Consider the following 25,636-nt stretch of genomic DNA (forward strand, 5'->3'; position numbering starts at 1 on the left):
TACTCCAAGTGCAGTCCACAGAGAGGTTTGACTTGCCTCCCGAAGGCCCTGCCAGACTCTGGCTTCCAGCTTCACTGACCAACCCGAGAGGTGGATCTTGTGGGTTTGTTTGGTCTCCTAGTTGGTGCCAACTGGGCATCCTGTCCTTAGTCCACCTTCCTCTTTGCACACAAGTACACAAGGAAACATTACTACACTCCCTTGAGTAGGAACAGCCACTTTATTTATAGGATTTCAGCTAAAACTTGATTTCCTCATTGCGTGATGCTCTGGCTTTATGTGTGGAAATCCACCTCCTTTGATATTTTGCCATTTGACGCTCAGCTTCTTCTAGGCTCCTGGTGGCATTTGAGCCCTTTGTGGCCTCAGTCTTCCTTTCCAGCTTCAGCTCCTGCCCTGTGGTCCCCCTGCTCTGGCCATTCCCCATGGAAGCCGTAAACTCACTGGCCTCCTTTTGCCTAGTTCTCTTCCCCAGATGTCCTCTGCCGTGTCTCTCCCGGTTCCCACCCCAGCCCTGTAAGCCCACACATGCAGGCCTACCCAGATCGTACATCAAATCTGGTTAAGCCCAATGAAAATCAGGTGATGTGTCCCTAAAAGGCAGTTGACTCTAACTTGTCTCAGTTTTCCTTTTGTCTGATTTTCCTAGGAATGGATGTGAGGGAGGAAAGCGGTATTTGCTGCAGGCAGATGTTTGAACATTCAGGCAGGGTTAGAGGGAGAAGGATAGAAGGCTGGTAAATGCGGGCACAGTGGATGCATATTTGGCTTGCTGAAAGGAATTTCTGCCTCTTAATGATCTTGGCTTGCTTTTTGTAAGACCTAGGGCAATTAAAAGCAGAAAGCTGCTCTAACCAAACTGACATTTGTTTTTTAGTATGCTTGGTACTGTATACTCTGCATAGTTTTAGAGTTTTTCAAAAGTCAAGATGATTCAAAACTGTCAAAGTCAGCTCTTCTTCCCTTTTAACTGTGTCTTGGTAGGAAAAAGGAAAAAGCTGGGCTGTTTGCTCTGGGGTTTTATGTGTTGGCACAGATGCATTTGAACGATTTGAAATGGACGGCAGTTTGAACCTTGAGTTCCTTTAGCTCTTCATTTTCTGTGGTGTTTTCACCCATTGGTATATAGATGAGTATTTTATATTGTTCATGTCAGGGGACAAACGACGGGCTTAGGACTTTGATGTTCTTGGTGAACACTGCTGAATGTCCCTGCACCTAAAACTTTGTCTGGCCTGTGTTTAAAAATAGTTTAGTTTTAATGATGAACCTAAGAATGGGTGATAAGCTTCCTCTTCAGGACTGTGAAATCGGAAGCCTTGAGAGTCACAGATGATGTCAGTTGCCTGGCCAGACCACCTCCAGGTCAGTGCACCCAACCTCCGCTGTCACAAGTGCTGTGCTGGGCACTGGAGATTGTCCAGCACCACTCCTGGTCTCTAACCACTAGAAGACAGGAGCATCCCACCAGACTGACACCCAAATGTCTCCAGGCTCTGCCAAATGCCCAGGCCTGGAATGGGGAGCAGCGGGCAGGCAGCAAATGGCTCTCTCTAAACAACCATTGATTTATTGAATCTAAAAGTGATCTGGGCAAAAGCCACAACTCTCCCTAAAACTTTTCCAAGCACAAAAAAGAATAGATGTATTCTGCACAATAAGGACTCAGTTATTTTCCTGATATCACCATTTTCCATGCCCCTAATTTTACCCAAACTTTTACAATGGAGTCTTCCTCAAGCATCTAAAATGGGAGAAGAGAGAAAGACGCCATCTGTCTATTTTGGAGAGTTCAGTGACATTAAGCATGGTTCTGGTTTAAAGCATAGTGGCCAAGGACATTCATGTTTTATATAAAATTGTGGCAGGATTTAATATCAGATTTGATAATGTCTCAGACATCCATTACATTTTTAAAAAGAAAATAACTTATTGAATATAACTGCCTGACATTATAAAATGGAGATAGTAAAACTATTCAAAATGTTACTTCCAGATCACAAGCCTGACTAAACTAATCTTTATCTTTTCCTGCTGACAAATTTCACCCTTCATGTTCTTCCTCAGTTTTTCCCAGCCTGTGTAACTCTCTCCTTCATATTTATCCATGATGGAAGGCCTACGTGTGATAAAGATAATTAGGCCAATCTGATTTTCAAGGCTTGAATAATTAATGACTGTGATTTTGACATTTTAAGAATGTTATGTTGACCTTGTTGTTTGCTCAGTGATGGAAATTAAATGCAAGAGATGTGCATCAGAGCAAGAACCATAGCGTGATAAAGACTTAATTTATAATGTTTCCTGATGCTCTATTCTTTATAGTTTACCAAGCCTACATTGTGCTTTTTCCCAAAGTAATCATTAGTTATTATTTAAACTATTAAACATGTACCTACTTAATCTTGTATTATGTTGTTGCATTAATTAAGGCATAGGCAAGCAAAATTTTGTCCCAGAACTGTTAACCTGCTCTAAAATAAAACTAATGTTACCTTTCAAATGAGCCATTAAATAAATGCACTGATGTTTGGGGTGGAAAGCATTCTCCTGTCCCAGGAGCTCCAGCTGCCCTTGATGGTTGCCTTTGGAATGCAGTTCCCAATGAGACGAGCAACGGCAGTAGCTGTGCTCCTGGAAGGCATCTTTAGTTCTAAAGAGCGATTTCCTTCTTCTTGAGAAGGAAATCAAAGAGGAAAGACAGGAAGCCTCTGGAAGAGAACTCAAGAAGAAAAGACAGGCACAGCTTGGTAGAAAGCCAGCGAGCTGTGGAGATAGATGGAAGATAGAGAATTGCTGGAGAAAGGGGGATGTTAAAGTGTTTGTTGGGTGGAGGAAAGATGACTGTAGACATAGCCAAGTGCTAAATATAGAAACTATGGAAATAAATAGCCCATGCTCCCTGGATAGCCTGAGCTTTGATGTTAAGCAGCAAAGCAGCTCCAAAAGGTTCCCTGTGTAAAGCTGTAAACAGGAAAGGATTAAGAATGTGCTGATTAAGAGAAACAAATATGTTTTACCTCTGCATTTTGCTATTTACGAAATAAAAGGCAAGACAGTCAGAGCCAGCATTTTGTATAATTAAAATTTTAGACTGTATGGAGGGAAAAAGGCACCCAGTCCATTGTCTTGAAATGTCTATTACATAATTTGTTGCAACAGAACTTTAAAAGGGTAGGTGTCTTATTTTAATTAAACTTTACTATTAAAGGAACCATGAGAAACCATGGACATGAACTCTGATGAGCAGGACTGAATTCAAACCAGAAAGCAGAGGAGAGAATGGAGGGAGACTCTAATTGGAGCTAGATTATGTGTCTAAAGTATGTGTCATGACTGCTTTTCTTTTTCATTTCCTTGGATCAGTTTTCATGGAAATTTCCATTAGTTGGGTGATGCTGGTTACAGAATGGAAAGAGGTACTTAGTTTATTTGCTGTTAATTTGAGAATGTGGCAATATTAGAGGAGCTGGAATGGTCAAAAAATATAAGTGAAACAGTCCATCAAAATATTGTTGTACCTACTGTCTCTTTAAAGCTATTTACAACATTACTATTACAATGGATGGACTTAGATCTTAGAGCTAAGACAAAACAGAAGGATGATGAATTTTTCAAGTTAAATTTCAATTTAATTCTATGAAGAACTATCTAAGGAATCTCAAGCTTGCTTTAGTTTTAAGTAGGTAGAAGACAAAAAGGGCCTAACTTCTTAAGAATCCAGATAGTAAGATGGTAAATCATTCCATAGGAGAAGATGATCGGGAATGTTTTGACAGGAGATGTGGTTGTAGACACATTACAAATTTCTGTTGAAGAAGAGGTATGTGCAGTGATGACTGAGAGATAATATTCTGGAGCAGGTATAGGACAATCCCAAACAGAGGGAGAGTTATTCATGCAGGGACTCTGTTGTCTTTCAGCAAATGGGTATGTGATTATTATTGTGCATGCAAGTTGTGGTGATACACACATGTGCAGAAAGAAACATTCTTCCTCTAGGTAGAGGATGCCAGCTAGCAAGTGAGCCAGGATCCATTCTCCCTTTACACTTCCCAGCATCCTTTGCAGCTAGGTGAACCTCTGGCCAAGAGGAATAAACAGAAGCCTGTGAGACTTCTAGAACATTATCTTAGAGGGAAAAGCATGTTCAACATTCCTCTTTGCAGCAGGCTGAAATATCACCAATAAGAATTGTGTCTGAGCAGCCATCTCTGCCATGATGTAGGTGCCACATGTGGACAGTTGAGAAACTGTCAGAAAAATCCAGGACCTAAACCACCTTGTGATGCAACACTACTAGGGCTGGGCTCTTATTTCCAGGTTTCCTTTATCTGGGAGAGAAATAAATCTCTATCCTGTTCGGCTGCTGTTATTTGTGTTTTTTTCTTTTTTAACTGATGGCTGAACATAAACTTAACTGATAACATTTACTGTAATTATAAGTAGAATTTAAAGATATTTAATTCATATTTAGAAATTTATATTTTTCCTCAGGTCATGCTAAAACTAGGGCGGTATCTTTGCTTGAAAACAGGTATCAACCAAATGTATGTGATTGTATATGGATTGCAAAGAAGTATAATATGGAACTTGACCTTTGAATGACTTTCTTTAAAGTAAGGAAGAAAGACATTAAAAAATGTGCACATGCACACATACACAGATGCATACATACAAAACATTATAAAACATTCCATTGTATAACAGTTCAATCCAGTAGAACCAGTGGAGAATAAAAGACCAAAAGATTAGCCTAGACAATACCCTCAGCAATTCAGGGGAAACAGTTAAAGAGACTAATGTAGATTTTAAAGATTAGAAGGAAAGTTTAGGCAAGTGACACAAAGGAGAAATGGGATGCAGTGAATATACAGTCAGCAAAATGGAAGAATTTTAGGTCTTATCTTAACACGACATATTTGCAGTAAAAAATCTGGTGAAAGCCTCTTTTCCAATGCTTATTTCTTTCTGCTGGTCTAGGTGGGATGCATAAGCTGCCATGATAGACCACAGAGTGCCACTGCTGGTATTTTCAGGAACACTACAATTACTGTCTGAATATTCTCTATGAAGAATCCTTACTGTTTGTATTTCAATTAGCAATTCTGTGGTCAAAGCAATGAGTGAATAATGGCAGTGTGGTGGTTGTGTTCAGAAGGGAGAAGAGTACAGCAGAACTCTACAGTTATTGCTGGCAGCCTTATTAGTGGAAATCGGAAAGTTATGGTATTTACAAAGGTGAAGTGAGAAGAACTAAGTAAGATGGAGAAATGTGACAGGAGATTTGATAGAATTAGGTGGAAGATCAATATTCAGGAGAAACCTGTGGGTTGGAGTGCACTGTGAAACAAGTACCAAACATGGTCCAGTTGAGGAGGAAGAGAATCAGTGAATTAAACATGAAACAAAGAAATAAAACTGTCTTTACTTGCAGATTGCATGATATTTTATGTAGGAAATAACAAAGAATCTACCCATAAAACCTTGTCTGGAACAAATAGAGTTCCTGTAAGATTGCTTTTCTGTATTCCAGCAGTGAACAATTGTAATATGAAACTTAATAAAAATACTGTTTATAATCACACCAAAAATTCAAATATTTAAGGTTAAGTCTAACAAAATATTCTAAGGATCTTTCATTTGATGAACACCAAAACACTGAAGAATGAAGACAAAGAAGATCTAAATAAATTGGGAGGTATTCCATGTTCATGGATGGAAATGTTCAATATGATAAAGATGTCAGTTCTTCCCAACTGAATTATAGATTCAATGCAATCCCAATTAAATTCCCAGAAACCTTTTTTTTGATATCATCACAGTTTTAAAAAGTTATAGAAATACAAAGAACTGAGAATAGCCAACACACATGAAAGGAAGAGCAAAGTTGGAGTACTGCCACTATCTGATTTCCAGACTTAGTATAAAGCCACAGTAATCAAGACACTTACGTTAGAGAATACTTGCTGTAACATCAATGGGATTCTCTCTACTATGTCAGATAATTGGATAAAGTCAGATATGTTGAGATATCTAGGTTATTAGAGCCCATAGTCATCTAGGGGTTTCAGTTTCACCATCTATAAAATGTGGATGCAATTAGTTCTTCATTTAAAATTTTCCCCTTTTTTACTTCCTGTGTATGTGTTTTCAGGGTTGTCCAGAGAAAGAAATTTTGCTCTCTCTCTCTCTCTTTTTCTCTCTCTAAGAGATTTATTACAGAGAATTGGCTCACACAATTATGGAGGCTGAGAAGTCCCACAACTGGCTTTCCAAATCCAAAGCCCTGAGAACCAGGGGAGTTGATGGTGTAAGTCCCTGGGTGAGAGCAAGGGAAGACTGATGTCCCAGCTCAGTCAGGCAGGGTAAATTCTCCCTTCCTCCATCTTTTTGTTTTTTTTCTGCCCTCAGTAGACTGGTTGATGCACACTCACATTCAGGAGGAGAGTCCATTTTTTCCAGGCTACTGATGCTAATCTCACCCAGAAACACTCTCATGGAAACATCCAGAAAAAATGTTTGGCCAAATATCAGGGTACACTGCGGTCTGGTCAAGTTGACACGTAAAATTAACCATCATAATGTACCTGTGATGTCTTATGATCTGAGGTAATGCAATTTGTCCTTTTAAAAAAGGTTATCTTAGCCCATATTAACTGGAGTCTCCTAACTATTATAAAAGATGAACTCTAGAATTTCAATAGCTTAACACAAATATTTTTCATTCACTTCAGAGTCCAAGGTGGGTGTTTCTGGTCTGAAGATGATTTGCTTCCAGCAGGTGATTCAGGGACCAAGTCTCTGTCTGATCTAGTGGATCCAATATCTCTTAAGGTCTCCTTGACAACTAAGTAAAGGAAGGAGAGAGAAGAAGACTCAGAAATAATCCTCATCTCTTCCATTCCCATTGTGTTTGTGAGAATTAGTCACATGACTCTTCTTAAATGAAAGGTGTACTGTGAAATGTGCTCCATAATTAGGTCGTGATCTTTCTGTAATTCTTTACACTGTGTATGACAAAGTGCATATTTTGGTGGCGAGTTAGTCCCCTCTATCTTCAGATCTGCACCACCCCTTAATGCTGAAGTGCACAAACCTCTCACCTGTGCAGAGAGAAGAGTGATGCCTTTATAACACAACACTCCTTCAGTAATCACGGAGTGTAACAGTCATCATTAACCCCTTAGAGGTCTATGCCATTTAAATGATTCAATAACAATTCTATCAGAAAATCTTTTTAAAGCACTTGGTAATACTTATATTTGATAATATTAAAGAAATCACTGTTACCTAGAGTCTCAGCATTAAGTGATCTTTATGTCACAAGGATCTTCTTTATGCTGTATTTTTGTTCTTAATTTTAAAAATTGGCTTGCAGAATGGATTTGACATAAAGGAAGAACCACAATGTCTGAAATTTTATTTTTCTTTGTATTCGCACTGATACATATATTGTTCTCTCTCTCCTTTCCTGCCTCTCTCTCATTCTCCCCATTTCTTACTTTCCCTGTCTGCTTCTCTCCCCTAGCATCTCAATTTTCAGTTACTCACGTATTTTGTTTAAAAATAGCCTCTGATCATCATGAACATCAGTATTTTTTTTAAAAATAAGATGACATGCTTTTCCTATGTGCTTTAATGTAGATATTGTGTTTTTAAGTGAGGGACTTTTACAAATAAGAAAGTCTGGTATATCTACGAGCTCTTTGTTAACAATCTGTAAGTGACCATTCTAGTGGTTCTCAAACCTGAAGAGTATATTAGAATCATCTGGACAGCTTGTTGTAATAGCTACCACTGGATCCCACCCCTGGAGTTTCCGTATCAGTAGGTCTGGGATGGGGCCCAGGAATTTGTGTTTCTGACAAGTTCCCAGGTAATGCTGGTACGCCTGGTCCAGGGACCATACTTTGAGAACCACTGAGCAATCATTCTCTCAAATCATATCAAAAGAAGAAAAGATAAATGTTTTAAATCTATGCAGTTTCTCAAAGGTTGGACTATTTGATGTGTCCCAGCTTTTGTACTGAAAAAAAAAAAAATGCCCAAAGACATACAGTGCTTAAGACTCAAGTTAATTTAATTCCATAATCATAAGGTAGAATAGCACCAATTTTGGTACGTGAAGATTTCTGTACTTAATTTTGACTGACCCACATAGAACAAGTGTGATTTATCTAACTTAAAATTGAAAACCCAAATAACCTAGGTTTGAAACACCATAGGTTTTTGTGATGGGGTCTAAAAGGAGACAAATTGGTTATTAGAGTCATAGGATTGATTAGGCTGAAGTTACACAGGGAGTAAGTTGCTCAGATATAAAGGAAAACAATGAGAAAAATCTCAAAAACTTTATTATCAACAGAATATTTTCCCTAAATGTGGGTCCAGGGTCTGGGCTATACAGATAAAAGATTTTTGTCCTGGGTGTTTGCCATCTTAATAATGCAGGGAAGTAGTTCTGAGGAAAATTTATTTTTAAGTTTAGTTTCATCTAAGCAAGAAGAAATATATTGTGCAATAATGAAAAAAATGATCTGTCCTCTGGGTGTTCAATGCTCATGTTAAGGACTCATGAGTTATTTATTTAGAAAGATTATATAGCCAGGGATGGTGACCCTGGTCAAAACCTAGGCTTCACAAGAGATTATGAAATTCATTTTTTCTAGACTCTAGAGAAATAACTTATCATGACATGAAAAATTGTGGAATGAAAGGACAGAATTTACAAAAAGTTCCCTTTTTGAAAGTGTGAGGCCTGGCCTGGAATCAGCAGATAAGACTCACTTCAAAAGGTGAACAAGGATGTTGATCAATAATGTTATGTTTTGAAGAGATACTCTGGAATAAGAAGGTACCTCACACCCCAGGAAGATAATCTTCAAGTGGCTAAGGAAGTTAGCGACTATTTCTTCTGACTATTTTGCCCTTTATGAGAAATTCTAATACAATTATTTTCCTACAACGATATTTACAAAGGAGACATTAAAAATGAGGATGTCTTAATTTGAAGGAAGCAGAGGATACAAAGAAATTCTGCTTTGCCTTCTGCCAATGACGGTCTTATTTGGGAGCAAGTCCACTCTCAATTGCCCCTTATTTTATCACCCTATTTAATATTTTGGAACAGTTATCCAGGGACTAGTTTTTGTGCTTGCCTTTCTTGGCATCATTGTATGGCTTCTCTGTTTTCAGAGTGCACTTCTGCCTTGAGAAGGTGAAGTTTGTGACTAAGCGTGGGCAGCCATCCAAGGTCAGAGCCCTCAGAGTGAGTTTTCAGGGAACTGTGTTGCCACAGCTGCCAGCATCATCAGGCATCAGCCTCCAGGAGATAGAAGGAAGGGATGTGGTCCTGGGTCTCTCTATTTCTTTATTTCTTTCCCCATTTATATGGTCTTTTGTTCCTCTTTCCTGCTCTGACTCTGTCCAGGAATGGCCAGTGTATGAGTTGACCCCAGCGTATCTGCTTTCCTTGTATTCTAGTGCCATCATGTCACAGAACTGCAAGATGGCATGCCCCATAAGTTAGCATCCTTCCCTCCCTCCCTCCCTCCTTCCTTTCTCCCTCCCTCCCTCTCTCCCTCCTTCCTTCCTCCCTCCCTCCCTCCCTCTTCCTTCTTTCCTTCCTCCCTTTCCTTCTTCTTTCCAAAAATATCTTTTGATCTGTAACAGAAAAGTATAGACCATAATAGGGGGAAAAAGGTATCTCAAATTTCGCTTTAATTTTTTCCATTATCCAAGAACCTACTCCATTCATGCACTTTGGTTTTGGTGCACACTTTTATTCAGTTACTTTGGTCCCTCTGTCACTTGCATTAACATTGTCTTTCCTTACTTTTGTTGCATCTTATTCTCATTTCCAATTTCCCACCCTTGAATTTTTGAAAGATTCTGTAGTTCTAACCTATTTACAGACATAAACTGCATTGTGTTGCCACTTTGCAACCTTCTTCATAAAGGAAGTACATTTTTGAATTCCTCAGGGAGTTTCTCGTGAAAGTCAAGACAAGGATGTGTTGAAAGATAAATGTCTGTTAGTTGTCCTTTGTTTTGTTCCTACCTTTGTTTTTTTTCTGAAGCTGTAATTGGAGCAAACATAAGACCTTATAAAACATTTTTTACATGATACTATTTCCTTTCTCCTTGTTAAGGATTGCAAACATGAAGCATGTAGGTGTATTGCCCCATTGTTCCCTTTTTGGCTCCAAGCTAAAGAATTCCAATAAGAGGATTTACTCAAGCTTCCTCTTGACAAGTAAGCCCACTGCCCATGTCCCAGATTCATCTGCATGTTACTCCGGCAACTTAAAATCTTGCACTCTCTCTTTAAAACATTTCAGTGTTTGATGAACTTACAAAGAGGTCATAAATACTCCCTCCTTTCCACATTAGCTACTGAAGTCTTATTTCTATAAAATTTTAAGTTCCAATTTCATCTCTCCTAAATTCATGCCATCTCTGAGTTATCCCAAGATTCCTGTTGTGTAATTTATTTTTTAAATTTTTTATTAAGGCATTATTGATATACACTCTTAAGGTTTCACATGAAATAACAATGTGGTTACTACATTTACCCATATTATCAAGTCCTCACCCATACCCCAATGCAGTCACTGCCCATCAGTGTAGTAAGATGCCACAGATTCACTATTTGCCTTCTCTGTGCTACACTGTTTTCCCCACGACCTCCCACACCATGTGTACTAAACATAATATCCCTCAATCCCCTTCTGCCTCCCTCCCCACCTGCCCTCCCACACCCCTCCCCTTTGGTAACCACTAGTTCCTTCTTGGAGTCTGTGAGTCTGCTGCTATTTTGTTCCTTCAGTTTTGCTTTGTTGTTATACTCCCCAAATGAGGGAAATCATTTGGCACTTGTCTTTCTCCACCTCCACCTAGCTTATTTCACTAAGCATAATATCCTCCAGCTCCATCCATGTTGTTGCAAATGGTAGGATTTGTTTCTTTTTTATGGCTGAATAGTATTCCATTGTGTATATGTACCACATCTTCTTTATCCATTCATCTACTAATGGACACTTAGGTTGCTTCCATAACTTGGCTATTGTAAATAGTGCTGTGATAAGCATAGGGATGCATATGCCTTTTTGAATCTGATAAGTTGTATTCTTTGGGTAAATTCCTAGAAGTGGGATTCCCAGGTCAAATGGTATTTCTATTTTTAGTTTTTTTGAGGAACTTCGGTACTGCTTTCCACAATGGTTGAACTAGTTTACATTCCCACCAGCAGTGTAGGAGGATTCCCCTTTCTCCACATCCTTGCCAGCATTTGCTGTTCTTTGTCTTTTGGGTGATGGCCATCCTTATTGGTGTGAGGTGATATCTCATTGTAGTTTTAATTTGCATTTCCCTGATAATTAGTGATGTGGAGTATCTTTTCATGTGCCTGTTGGCCATCTGAATTTCTTCTTTGGAGAAGTGTCTGTTCATATCCTCTGCCCTGGTGTGTAATCTTTATGCAGTTACTTGACTTGTTCTTGAAATTTATCCTTCCAGTAAATGTTTGTTTGGTCGCTTAACGATTATCAGGTCTTTTCTTCTTCCTCTTCCTACAGGGTTCTCCTCTTAAGAGCTGTAGCTTTGATTTCACAGCCTTCCCATGAATTTTCTTTCAAATCTGTCCTCCTTCCACTTTGAGTCTGACTGTAATGGCTTTTCATTTGCTCCCTTTTCATTCACAGAGGGGTACTAATACTACACAAGTAGTGTTTGTGAAAATAGCTAGAAAAATGATGTTATTTATATAAAAGCTTTAAAAGTCACCTGTATTCACTTTTTAAGTAAAGTTTTGATGACATTGGGAAATGAATCCTTTCTATTAATCTTTGCAGTAAAGTTCATATGTTCCCCCTTAGGAACAGTTTTTTTTTTCCTTTTTTAGAGATAGGAAGCCAGAGTAGGTGGTTGAAAATGGAATAAATCTTTACCAAAAAGAAAGCGACCTAAAATATAGTGAATATGAGATTATTTCTTGTTAGCTCTGAATATAACAAAAATGAATTCTGTTTTGGGAATTAGGTAAGCTGATGCTTTTAATTTTTTTTCCAGTAAGAAATATTTCTCCTTTAAAATTGGTTAGTCCCTCTTGGATTATGATGTGACAAAGCTTTTGAAAAAACTGTTTGCACATTAGGTTAGATAACATTTACTCATATGTCTATTCTATTTCCCAGTAAATGTTCAAATTTTTTTAAAACGTAATTAAGGATGCTATGAAATGAAGTACAGTGTACGGTGGCTGAGAACTCACTTATATATCCTTTAGTGGATATATAATAATGATTAAGACTATTTTCAAAGAAATTTAATAATTCCAGAAATATGTAGAAGTATAGCAAAAGGTAAAGAAGATAATTAATATAAAATGTGATTTTAAAAAATAATGTTTTGCAATTCAGAATACTTGAAATTTTACATTATATTCTAAGTTGATTATTAACTAATAATATCTGTCTTGGATCGTGTTCTCCAGACTCAAATACACATGGCTGTATGCAAGAAATTTATTAAGGAGGGATTCCAGGAGACAACAGTAAGAAAATGGGGAAAACAGGACAGTAAAAAGGAAGAAGCCAAGCGAGGTCCCAGCCTTGGAGTTTGCTGTGCTCAGGCGAGGTTGCTCGGCTTTCTTGCATCTGCACTTGTTAGTATGTGCAATGAGCTCTCTGAGGGAAAATAGCCTTCCTGGCACTTCCTGCTTTTTATGCATCTGGGTTGAGTGGCTCCAGGAGGCCAAAGGTGGTCAAAGACACCTTTGTTAGGAGGAAAGTGTGCAGACACTGGGGATGGGTGCCTAGCCAGTAAAAGGAACAATAAGGATACAGGTACACATCAACAGAGTTACCTACAGTAGCTTTATGAAAATCTCCTGAGTAACTGGAAATGATCCAAGATAAGTAAGCTTTTCAGTCATATAGTTCTGGGTATGAACAGTGAGCCTCATTATGTGTACTTGCATTAGTTTTGAGGCTGATCAACAGTTGAATGAAAAGGAGTTTACTTCTGGTGAATTAACAGCACATGGGCAGGCAGGGGTTGGGGATAATTTGTTGACTGACTCAGAGAATGTTCTTCTTCTAGAGAAAATTTATTTAAGCATGATATTCCCCATTAGACATATCCAATCCTTATCCTTGCAAATTAACATTGGAAAAAACTCCACTGGGTTCCTTTTGTCTTGCCAGAAAACAAAAAGTGACCAAAAGAAACAAGTCTTCTTTGAAAAGAAAGAAAAAAAAAACCCAACAACTATGTTATTGCACACTTGTCAATTTAAAATACCTCACATGATTAAAAGGTCGTCATAATCCTGTGGTTGGTGCATTTGCTGCATCCCATAAGTTCTGGTATACTGTGTTTCCATTTTTGTTTGTCTTAAGATATTTTTTAATGTCTCTTCTGATTTCGTTTTTGACCCATTCATTGTTCAAGAGTGTGTTGTTTAATTTCCATGAATCATAGGGTTTTTTAAAAAAGAAAAGCCTTAGAATGTCCTTGATGAAGCAGTAAATATTCTGTTAAACCTTTCAAAAAATCCTGTCATTGTCAGAATATAGGAAGAGGCTTAGCAGGAGAAAATGCAAACCATTTGGCAGAAAAATGTGTGCTATATGTTGGAATAAATAGCTGACGGAGAAAAATGAAGCTATCTGGGTGGATATTACAAAGTGGCTACTAGGAAAGGGAAGAATAAATACCATTTTTAGATACTTCATAAAATTTGGAAGTTACCAGACATGCCATGATTGTATGATTAAATAGAAAAGGAGGTACATCAGTTGCCATCCCAGATGGCTCATGCAGAGTTGAATCCGAGTATCTGGAAATAGGCCAAGCATTTCTAGAACATGTCTTGACTTTGTTTAGTGGCTAGGGTCCAATGTGGAAATCACTGCTTTAACCTATTGTGACACTGATGCTATTGATAAACATAGTAGTCTGAAGAAGACTTTTCTCAAGAAGTCATATTATCAGTTCTTTTGTTGCTTTTACGGTTCTAATGCAGTTATTTCTTAAATAAATCTAGGAAGTTTGTCCAATATCCTACAGAATGTCCTGTAAAAAGTTCTGGCCCTGCTTCATTAGCCTTCTCTATGGGCCACTATTGTCTCCATTTACTATCTAGTACTCAGATTCTCAAACTTCAGAGTGCATTTGAATCACCCCAAAGGTTAATTAAAATGCAGATTGCTAAGCCCCACCCCAGAGGTTCTGATTCAGTAGATCTAGAGTAGGACCTCTTGATTTGCATTTTTCACATATTCCCAGGAGATGTTAATGCTGATACTATTGGTCCAGGGACCACACTTTGAGAAATACTGGTCTAGGGAAATGAAAGAATTTAAATCATGTAAGCAGTGTGTAATCATGTATAAGTGGTGTGTTCAAATATTACCTTAATCAACCATTAAGGTAAGATTAAGAGTACTAGCAGTAGCTTGCACTACCAGATATAAATGGTTGGCTGGCTGTTCAGCCGTAGTGAAATAGGTGTAGATCAGAGATAACATTTTAGGTAATTTAAAGGGGAAAACTGGCTATATTTCAATCATGTGGAATTTTCAAGTGGAAATAGCTTGTTTGCCTGATTAATCTATATTATTTCCATATTTCTTTTCAAGAGACCTTTTATAGAAATTGGATTACCCAAAATATTTTATAGAAATGCTTACCCAAAAAACTCACAGATAGTTTTCAGCAATTATGAAATGATTTGCCTTTTGATGGATGATGCTTCTAGTTAATCTGATTAGCCCAAAATGAGGACTTTTGCTGAGTGCAGGCTTAACAAAAAACTGTAACAATGCAGTCTTTATCATTGTAGTAAGCAATTAAAACAAAAACTCTAAAGTCCTTAAAAATGCAATATTATTTGCCCATCAAAGTGTGCTGTGTTCCTCCATGGGATGTCTGTTAATAAATAAGAACTAGGAAGATAAAATATTTTGGTCAGAAATATCCAATATATTCCTGAATTTATTCATCTTTAGAATATAGATAGATTTTTCATGGTGATTACGGCACCTTTTTTTCTCAGTTTTTTATAATGTCAAACCAAATAAGGTTAAAATAAAGATAGTTATCATTTCACCAGTTTTAAAAAATTGCCAAGAGATACTTCCTGATATAATATGCTCTAGAACCTTGAAATCATGTGTGGCATTACTCCCCCCCCCACGACCCCTACATCCTGCCCTGTCATAAATGTGTCAGGCTTATAAACATAAATGCTGTGAGAATTAAGTTTAATTAATTTTATGTCTTAATATAGCCTTGGTGCTATGGATATAGTTTTATGTGTTGCTGCATTAGCTTTCAACTTGCACAAGTTTTTATTATTGGATGAATATATAAAAGTTTCTCAAGGAGCTGAAGAAGGAAGTAAGAAGGAGAAATTTGGCTATTGCATATCCAGGGGCTGACCTATCTGGTTATCTACAAAGAAAAAATTAACTAGGTGTTTGCCAATATACTTCACACGGCCATATTGGGGGGGACACAACCTCTTAAAAGCAGTGTTATATTCTACTTACCATATTTTTTCTTATACATAAATTTTTTATTGTACAAAAATAATTCTTCAGGGAAAAAAATGAGTCTGTGGGTTTAAGAATTCTCTTTCTATCCTGCACTTAGTCTTAGTATTCTTGGATAATTGATATATTTTCTCTGGGACTCAGTTTCCTTATCTGTGATCAGTCCCAGACCCAGAAGTCTATGATTCGACTCATAATTTTTTCCTGTTGGACATAGTCAGAAAAGACGGCATGGCAATCATTTATGGTGGGTAGAGTGCCAAGATATGCATATCTTTACATTCCTCTTTAACTAAATGCTTTAGAATGGACAAACAATGGGGGTAGTGTATTAGTTATCTATTGCTGTGTAACAAATCACCACCAACTTAGTGGCTTCAAACAACAAACATTTATTATTTCACAGTTTGAATGGGTCAGGGTCTCTCCTGCTTTCACAGCCTCCGTTAAAGGTGTGTGCAGGGCTGTGTTCTCTGGACCTGAAGTCTCTTCAGAGCTCATTCAGGTTTTGCACAGTTAGTTCAGTTATAGGTGATTATGGACTTGAGGCCCTTAGCTCTTAGAAGACTTCGATTTTCATGGGCATTACACAACATAGCCAGCAGGTTAGCATCTCTGCTGCTTCATGTCTCTCACTTCTAGATCCTCTTTTTAAACGTTTACCCAGATACTGCTCTTTTGTTAAACTGAAGTCATCTTATTGGAGACTTTAATTATACCAGCAAAAATCCCTTTACCTTTGCCATATAAGGTAACATAATCTTGGTAACAGTCAAGGTAATGTAGCCCATCCCTGTTGCTGTATTACATTGGTTAGAAACAAATTGCAGGCCCTGGCCACACCCTAAGAGAGAGATACTGGGGGCTAAGAATCACAGTGGTCCTCTTGGAATTCTGCTTACGATGGGTTGGCAAAAAGTCGAGATTTGTGATGCACTTGTACAAGTGACCAATCGTGTGATTTAACTTCTTTGTTAGTTCTCTCATCTGCAAACTGGAGGAATCTGATACTCATATTACAGTGGTGGTACGAATTAATTCTTACAATTCTTGGCCCACTGTTGGTTCTCTGTTGTTCATAGTTATGATTACCATTGTGTTGTTATTATTAATTATATTACTTGACTTTGCTTCCTTAGGTGGTAGAAACTTCTAATCTGATCACAATAATAATTTCAGCTTTTATCTTACTGGCTCAAACTCTGTCATTAGTTATAATACAACCCATAACAGATAAGGTATCTCACTGCCTTTTCTCTGTTTCAAACATTAATCTTACTTTGTGTGTTTTGCATTTTGTCTGTGAGGCATAATACTGAAAATCAGTTCCCTCTAGAAGTCCCCTCTCTTATTTTGGTTTCAAGGTTTTATGAAATATCTCTAGGATACTAGACTTTCAGATCCTTTTTCTTTTATTTGCATCCCATGTTTCTCTTCTAAATGCTTTACTGATCCATTCTTGGCTTTTCTTCTAGAATCTTTTCCCTTTTGCTTGGAATGGGGGCTGCTGCAAGCAAAAGAGTTTATGTGGATGCAGTACTTAACTCCTTGCTTGCTAAGTGGAGATCTTAGTTTAAAATCTCAGTTGACTTAACAGCAGCCCAGTGAGGAAGGTGTTGCGGGCATCTGTGTGGCTGACCGATGAGTATACAAGACACAGACATCTGCAGTAACTGCCTTAATAACGCATAGATTACAGATGGTGATTTCAAGAGTTTTCTGCCTCCTAGTTCCATGAAATGTGTACTATATTAAACCTGAATTTGTTTAAATAAAGGGATCCAGGTTGATAGCCTCTCTCTTTTCTCTGCTGTGATTGGCACTGATGACCTGTGCATCTCATTTCCATTGGTGTTTCCTACGTGGGGGCTCCATTGCAGACTGTGGGAAAAAAACAAAAAATCAGAGCTAGGGAACAAAGGAAATGAGACCAGGTGAGAGACAGGGCAGGGATTCTTTTGTGTTTTTTTTTTGAGAAATATACTACACAAATATATCAGTCCTTCAGAAGTGGAGTAAAGTTAAGGAACACAGAGTTGAGTCTATTTCATTTGCTTCCATGTAAATTAAAACCCTTGATTAAAGGTCTCTAAAATATATATATTTTTAAAAATTGGGCATTTTAGGGAGGTTTGGCAGTCAAATAAAACATACTAATATCTTCTGCTTTTGGTAAATTGAGGTTGAACAACTTAATGAATGTACCCCTTGGGGAGGTATGCGTTATCACCCCCACACCCAGCCATTAATATCTTCACTGTGAAATGTTTGTGATTGTAATTGCTGCTCTGATTATATATTGTGTGAACTTGAAGCATGTTATTATATTGGGTGACTAATGGAATTTGGTGACAATGCCCCAAAATTGGTATTCTGGAAAAGAGTTGAGTTTTATATTGTCTTCTTTCCTGAGTTTGCAGTGCATTTCACGGCTCATCTACCTCGCAGTGTGCTTGTGGCTGATGGATTGAAATCTTGCTGCTGAATAGTGAACATCAGAGACAATTTGGTCTTCCCTTCACTGCCTGTCTCTGTTTTCTCATCACTCATTCAAGATATCAAAAATACATCCTTGATTACTGTTAATTCATTTTTATCCATATTGACCAAGGGAGAAGGTACATCTGTTGCACCCTGGTCTATGTGTTGGGGTCCTTTCCAGGCTTTGCAGGAGGCCATGGTGTGCCCTGGAAATAGAGGGAGCCTGTTAGTTCATTCTTCTGTAATGGTCTTGGTAGCCCACAGACCCTTGGGCACTCCAGTCTCCTTTTTACTGTTGGGTGGGCTTCAAGGTAAACAAGTACAAATTTTCTTTTTCCACTTTTCTAGAGGTGCCTGTAATATTATTCAGTGTGATGCCAAGGTTATGGAGTACAGACTTTTTTTCAGCAAATGAAACAATTTCAATCATTGCTGGAATTTCCAGAGACATTTACTTATATAGGGTAACCTTTCATGCTAATGATAGAATAGGAGTCAGTGGCATTTGTCATTCCATAGCTTTTCTTCCATTCCGTTAAGTTGAATTTAATCCTAGATTATTCAGCACTAGACACACTTGTGCATTTAGTAGGTGTCATAAATTTATGTGATGTTTCCTTATATACAGAAACAACAGTTATAAGATTCTTCATACAACATAATACAACATATAAATAACGTACAGTTTTTGTCAAGCATGTTCACCTAAAAAGCAGTGTAATAACAGCCCTATGAATGAATATATGTATCTGCTTGTCAACGTAGGGTCCCTGGTCCAGCATCATCAGTACCACCCAAGAGCTTATTAGAGATCCATATTCTCATGTCTAGCCCAGTTGTATTGACCAGAAACCCTGGATGGCTGCCAGCCAACTTTTATTTTAACAAATCTTTGAAATGACTGTAGTGCAGGCTATGGTTTGAGACCCACTAGGGTAGAAAATATTATCATTCTCATTTTATAGATGGTGAAATTGAAGCTTGGTGTGGTACAGCGATTGGCTGAAGATATGACTGGTTAATGTTGGGGCCCTTAGTTAAACTCAGGGTATTTGCCTACAAATCATGTGACCTCCCTCCCTTAAAGAAAAGAGTAAAGGAATAGTGGATTCCAGAAAGCTGGAAAACAGTATCTCTTAAATGAACTGAGAAAGGGACCATTTCACTGCTTTCTAATAATGAGAGTAGATTGTTAAAACTATTAACACAAGAAAATTAACCTAGAAAAAGTTTTAATGGCACAAATAACATTTTTGTGGTCCTGTGCATTTGGTTCCTCATTTCCTTTTTAGTGGAGGAGAGAATGGAATGTACTTAAACCCAGAGGGGTGGCCATTGCATGTTTAGTAGAAGCTGAAGGCGCTATTTTAATTATCGCTCTGTAGCTAAACGAGTCCATGGACAGCTTTTCCACCTGGGTTTTTCCCATGCTACATTACCCACGATGATGGTGCCCTGTGGTGGTTTTCCTGCACACTCAATTTTACACTTGCATGAGAGAAGTTTCTTAGTCGCTGTGGCATCGAAATGAATCCCCAGGGCAGCTGGCGTTAACTGTCCTTCTGTGACTTGGGGAATGAATGTTTCCTCTGGAGCTGAAAATAGAAAACAGGATCATTATCTGTAATATAAAAGGCTATATAATGATGCCTACCAAGATCTAGTTCTTTGTGAACTCAATTGGGGCTTGGTGTGTATAAACAAATAAGTAAAGTTTATGTTTATTGTTTGTTCAACTGGGAGGAATTTCCTTGAATAAAAAATGTTGCTCTAAAATTAGGCAAATATATATTGTGTGTGTGTGTGATTTCTAATTCGTGTGTATGTAAAACATCATGCAACATACATAGAAAAGTGCGTCAAAGAAAATGTCAGTGTTTTGGGAATAAATGTAAAGAAATCACACCCACAATGACCAAGAGTGGAGGTGACTGTGGTAACTCTCCATGCACCCCAGCTGTGTACCCCAAGTGACTCGTAGTTTTCTGCCCACAGTTTATGCAGAAAATTGTCTCTGCATTTGTACCTGCTGTTTCCTCTCCCTGAAACTCTCCCCTCCCACAAACACACAGGATTATAAGGTTGGCAAACTCTTCATCTGCCTTGTGTACTGGCTGAAAAGATGCCCTATAGCCCTTCATAGTCCACATCTGAATGCACCTGGAAGGGCTCCTTTGGAGTATATTCTCTGGTTTTGGGCATAGCTATCAAAACAGATACCTCGTCTTTGTATTTTTTTTTTGGTGTCATTCCTCAGTATGTGGCCTGTACGTGACACATTGCAGCATTTGATAAATAATGCTCGGGTGAATTAATGACTGGCATTTCCACTTGTTCAAGCCCCTCAAACTAACATCTCCAAAATGCACTGTCATTTTGCCCAAACATCCAAGTCCCAGTAAAGAAGATGGAAAGCCTAGAGCTGCTTATGACTCCTCACTTTCCTTTAGGCAATTCTACCTCCACATTATCACTTTCATCTTTCTCCTTAATACTTGTTCCTCTAGTCCCCTGTCTCTCAGATCTCCACTTATACCTGGTCTTCTAGATTAAGCTTCTAGATTCAAGCTTGGTTCTCTTCCTGTTTTTCTTCTTCCAACAACTGTTTTGGTTGTCATTGCTATGGAGATAAAGAAACCTGGGTCAGGTGCCCCACTTTCTCATGTCCGAGGACCTTAGGATGCATTCGCTAAGTGTTGAGGCTGTTAACATTCTTTCCTAACACTCATAAGGTGACCTTCCATATCGTGGGTGGTGCAGCCCCCTTTGGCACCATTTACTCTGTCCTGCAAGATCGTTGCTGGGTTTCTATTTGTCAAATCCTAGGGTTTGGGTGGATTTCTACTGAGTCACACACAGCGGAGAATGGGTCCTGTAATATGCTAAAATAGGAAAAAGCAGATTTACAAGACCAGTGTGAGCAGCAGAAAAGAAGGCATTGTTTCCTGTTCTCCCTTCAGCCCACAGGAAGGTGGGCTAGGGCCTGCGGTCTCTCAGACCACTGTGTGGGTTTGCATGCCAATAGACAGACTCCACCTCTTCTTTGACCCTTAATTATACTGCAATTGTGAGTCCAACCTTAAGACAGGAAAATAATCAGACCATTTTGCACGAAACATTTAGAATTGGTGGCAACTGTTTGCAGGAATTGTCTGGAAACCTCAGCTGCCAGTGCTTGGAGATGTTAAGGCCTATGAGAAGTTACAGCCAGTCCTGTCCAGAGGAACTTTGAGCAGCTGAATTTTGATGCAGTGCCTCCTGCAGGGAGAAGGGGGTTAGATGCCCAGATCCAACTGGGTTACTATTCTCGAAAACAGGTTGGATGGCTGGAGTCACCAAGATGACTCTGCTCACTGTGCCGCAGTCCCACCTGGCTGGCGATCGAGTTCGCCATAGAACTTGGTCACGTGGGTGTCACAAACCTCCTGGCGCAGTGTCCTTAGCCTGACTTTCAGGATTTCCATCCTTCTGCCTCTATCCCTTTCTGGCGTCATCTCCCATGACTGTTTTTCATACGTTCTATGGTCCAGCAATGGCGTCATTGAATATAGGCATCTCTTCTGCACTGCCGTTGCGCCTTTGCTGGTGCTGTGCCTTACTCCTGGGTGCCTCTCTACCCCTCTCCTCCACCCTATCCGCTCCTCCTGCAATGTTCTCCATCTCTAAGTGTATAAAGGCTGTGAATACCTCAAGGTTCTGCCCGAAACTCTGGTCTTTCCTTGTCCGGTTATTTGCTCCTACTGGACCCTCCTAATGGGGTGAAAGTCTTTCTTCCCACTTCTCTTCTCCATGCTCAGTGACTCCTCCGTGGACTTTTCTCTGAGCCCATAGGGGAAAAACTATCTTTCCTCTGTTGATTCCCATCCATAGCAGTTAATTTTAAATTTGGGATTAGCACACTTTCCCTTGTCTTACACATAAAAATTTTTTTTGTTCCCCTATTCGATGGCAAGTCTATCCAGAGACGCTGTCACATGTTTTTTTGTCTTGTAACCTTGAGTAACTTGCATATAAGTGTTCAGTGATACATCATAAATAAAGGGAAAGACCAGGGAATAAGGCTATGTGCAGAAGGCTGGGGTGAGGGTGCTGCAGGTTGGGGAGTCAGATGCATGTCTACCTTGACCAGGTGAGCTGGGTATTGTGTGTGCTAATGGGAGCTTCTCCTTCCACCGCTGCTCCATAATCCCACCTCCCACAACCATAGGCTCACTTACACTCAAAGTGACTCTCAGGATTATTTTCAACAGTGGATCAGGAAGGCCTCATTCATCATGACTTAGGAATGGCTTGTAGGATAGACTGCAGACTCGAGCCACACACATTATACTTTCAAAATGTATTAGAATATATATTGAACAGAGCAGTTAGCTGTTAGCTCTCTTTTTGTTTCCATTCCAATTTGATTGATAAGCGATGTAAGAGGGAAAAATATCCCCACTGCAGAGAAATCTTGACGCAAGTCTCAAGATAATACTATTTTTTTAAAAGTGATGTCAATGATAGAAAACAAAGACAAGCGATCTGTGTGGATGTTTAACGATTTTACATGTTTGCCTTCCAGGAGACGGAGCTGTTAGATCTCAGTCTTGTCAAGGATGCCAGATATGGGAGACATGCCAAAGCTCCCAAGGTAAGAAGCAGAGTGCTGTGCTTGCACCCGATGTTCCCTTGGTTCTTTAGCCATGTCATGGTATCAATTAATTGCTCCAATTACAAGTTTCTCTGTTATGGATATTGTAAAACACAATAAAACAGGCGGTCCTTCCAGAGGCCTGTATGCCCTAAATACTTTCACTTTTCTTAAAAGGAGAAAACAGTGAATAAACACACAGGCAGTTGGACATTGGGGCTTGCTTCATGCCCTCTAGATTTAGTTTTGTTTGGAGAAAACCTAACAATGGCAAAGTTACTGGATAATTAATTCTAAATAGTTAAAATGTGCTTGAAATTATTTGAAAAATTCCTGGAGCCTCATAAACGTATATGAATTAACCTTTAGACATGATAAACAAGACCCTATAGCTCAAATGTTTTGCAGCTGAAGTCAGTCCTTCCATGATGCCAAAGGATGGGGAGTCTTTTTTCTGCAAATGTTGCTAGTGAAGACGGGCATACTTTGGGATCCATGGTGTGGAATGTCAATTTGTTTTGGTTTGAAAAACTGCTGAAGTAATATTCAAAGTGTCCTCAGTTTGTTTAAATAAAGAACATACACATACTTTTAAAATTTAGGTTATCTGGTTAGGTTCTAGTGGCAAAATGTATTGACTCACCATCAAAGTGGGGAACTCTTGATCGTATTTAAATTTCAACACTTTAAATACTCCCTTTCTCGCAAAGGTAATATTGGCAATTAGGGAAGTACAAGGTGCCACTCAAGAACTTGTGTGTCTTTCCATAATCGATATAAAACTAGCAATTTTCTATTTGAGTTTCTGCCTGTAACTTTTGTTTTATTCTTTAAAAGTCAAAATACTTTCTTTTACATCAAAAATGATCTGTTGCTGTGGAGATGCAGGAAGAAAAAAAGATCACCCAGAACGATTATTCTTCAGGTACATAGCAGGGCAGCAGTTGCTGGCAAACTCTGCTGTACAACCAATGCCCCAAAACTGTTTTTATTGCTGAAGGGGTCAAAAAGATCTACAGGAAAATGTGAAAAAGAAAAAAGAAACACTAGAATTGTAAGAAGATTTCTGGAAGTTTTCATGTAAAAGCAGTCTATTATTGACATTCAGCTCTTGGTGCTATAGTGGAATTTCCATAGGTTGACCTCCAGTATCAAGCTTATCATTATTAATGCCTTCCCAATTCAGAGTTGTTCAGTTTTCAATGTAGGAGAGAATTTTTTTCTTCCTCTTCTCCCAACGACATTTCAGCCATGTTTCATGTAAACCTGTTGGTTTCAACACAGTTATGCAGTTTGTCTTTTAACTCAAGTTTATTGGCCTAACTTGAAATTTCATTTTCAATATTGAGTAAAGACAGCTGCCTACACTCTATCAGACCCACCTTTGTCTCCAGGCATTGGGAGTCAAAGTCAGAGTTTCTTTCAGGCTTGAATCTGTCTCCTTTATTGCCTGCTTATCAATTATGAAGTGTTTCATTGATGGGTGCAGTTTGGTAAATGTCTATTGACTGATGATAAATGAACGGAGTAGCATCTGTACTCTGAGCAGCTGATAAATGACTATTAGGTCCTAAAAGGCTTCTCTTGAGGGCAGGCATGGACTCTGAATACTCTGGCTTTCCTGTTTTTTCCACCTAAGATTGCTTTTTCTGTGGATTACTCACATTCTTGGCTTTTTCCCCTTCCTACTCCTTGCTGGTGTTCAAGAATCTCCATCTATTTTAATATTTTTAAAGCTTGGTTCTATTGCATATTACCTGTGTGAACTTCCTGAGCCCCATACTTCTTTCTCATTAAACAGTGATAATATTGATGATGATATGATTGAGCACTATCTTTCCTTGCTGTAAGGTTTAAGTGAAATAAAAAAATTGATTAACAAACCTTTAGCAGAGGAGGGTTCAAATTTAACTGTTTGTGGAATCACCTAGACAGCTTTAACAAGCGCTGATGCCTGTTCCCTATCCCCATAGATTCTGGTGCTACAGGAATCTAATTAGTGTAATTGTGGCATGGACATCAGTGTTTTGAAAAGCAAATTTACAGCAAAATTTGAGTACCACTGCCTTAACTTATTATCACTGTATAATCATCATTCATTCCATACTAGCCACTATTACTGGTATTACCACCATTACTTTTGTATTTATTATTATTTTAAAAGCCAAGTCAGATTTGCGGGAAGTCCGGTTTCATTTCATTCACTTAATTTGGAAAAGTTAATGTAAAGAGAGACTGGAGGAGGGACTTGGCCGACAGGGGCTTTGTGGATTCCCAGGCAGGAATGAAGTTGATATTAATATCAGTTTAAAAATCTTTAAGTTGCAAAAAAAATGCCATCTCCAACTGGATAAATTAAAAACAATTTATTAAAAATGATTGCAGTGTATTGAAAATGTCAACAAAAGTGCTGGGTTCAGCTGCTCATTCAGCTGCTCCAAAAATGTCTCTGAGGTGTATGCCTCTTTCTTTCACCAGTCTGGCTTCCAAGGTGCTGGAGGGATTCCTCCTCCATCCTCAAGATCCCCCCAGTGGCCAGCCTTCGCATGCTGTCCCTGGCAGCTTCCGGCTTCCCTCTATAGCATCAGGTCTGTATGTCAGGGACCAAAGGAGACACCTGCTTTCTCCAAATTATTCCAGAATGATTATAGTGTAACCACCTTGTAGCAGGAGGCATACAGCCTGGAGGAAGAAAAGGAAATAAAAGGAAACCAGTGTGCTGGCTAGAAGAGAAGCAGCAGGAGTGAGAGTAGAGCATTAAAAAGTATAAAGATATCAATACGGAGTGAGAAAACCTTGGAAACTTGGAACAAGAAGGCAGTGTAACATGAAGACAGATTTCGTGGAAGACTTTCTGCGGGGCTTTAGAGACCATAAAAGAAGGAGTACCATGTGTGGAGCAGATATTATTTATCAAGATACCCAGGCACTCCGCAAATATTTATTTGCGTATTCATATTAT

The 25,636-nt window shown here is 38.7% G+C and overlaps 1 protein-coding gene across 8 annotated transcripts in view; it reads left to right on the forward strand.

The window, feature by feature from the left end:
• Positions 1-25,636, forward strand: part of PLCB1 (phospholipase C beta 1) — a 670,724-nt gene that overhangs the window by 209,441 nt on the left and 435,647 nt on the right. For all 8 annotated transcript variants that reach the window (XM_073236918.1, XM_073236919.1, XM_073236920.1 and 5 more), the window contains one exon: positions 22,606-22,674. In XM_073236918.1, the coding sequence (XP_073093019.1) occupies positions 22,606-22,674 (69 nt within the window). The remainder of the gene's footprint in view (positions 1-22,605; positions 22,675-25,636) is intronic.

The sequence above is a fragment of the Manis javanica genome, chromosome 5 (genome assembly GCF_040802235.1).
Source record: "Manis javanica isolate MJ-LG chromosome 5, MJ_LKY, whole genome shotgun sequence".
Lineage (NCBI taxonomy): Eukaryota > Metazoa > Chordata > Mammalia > Pholidota > Manidae > Manis > Manis javanica.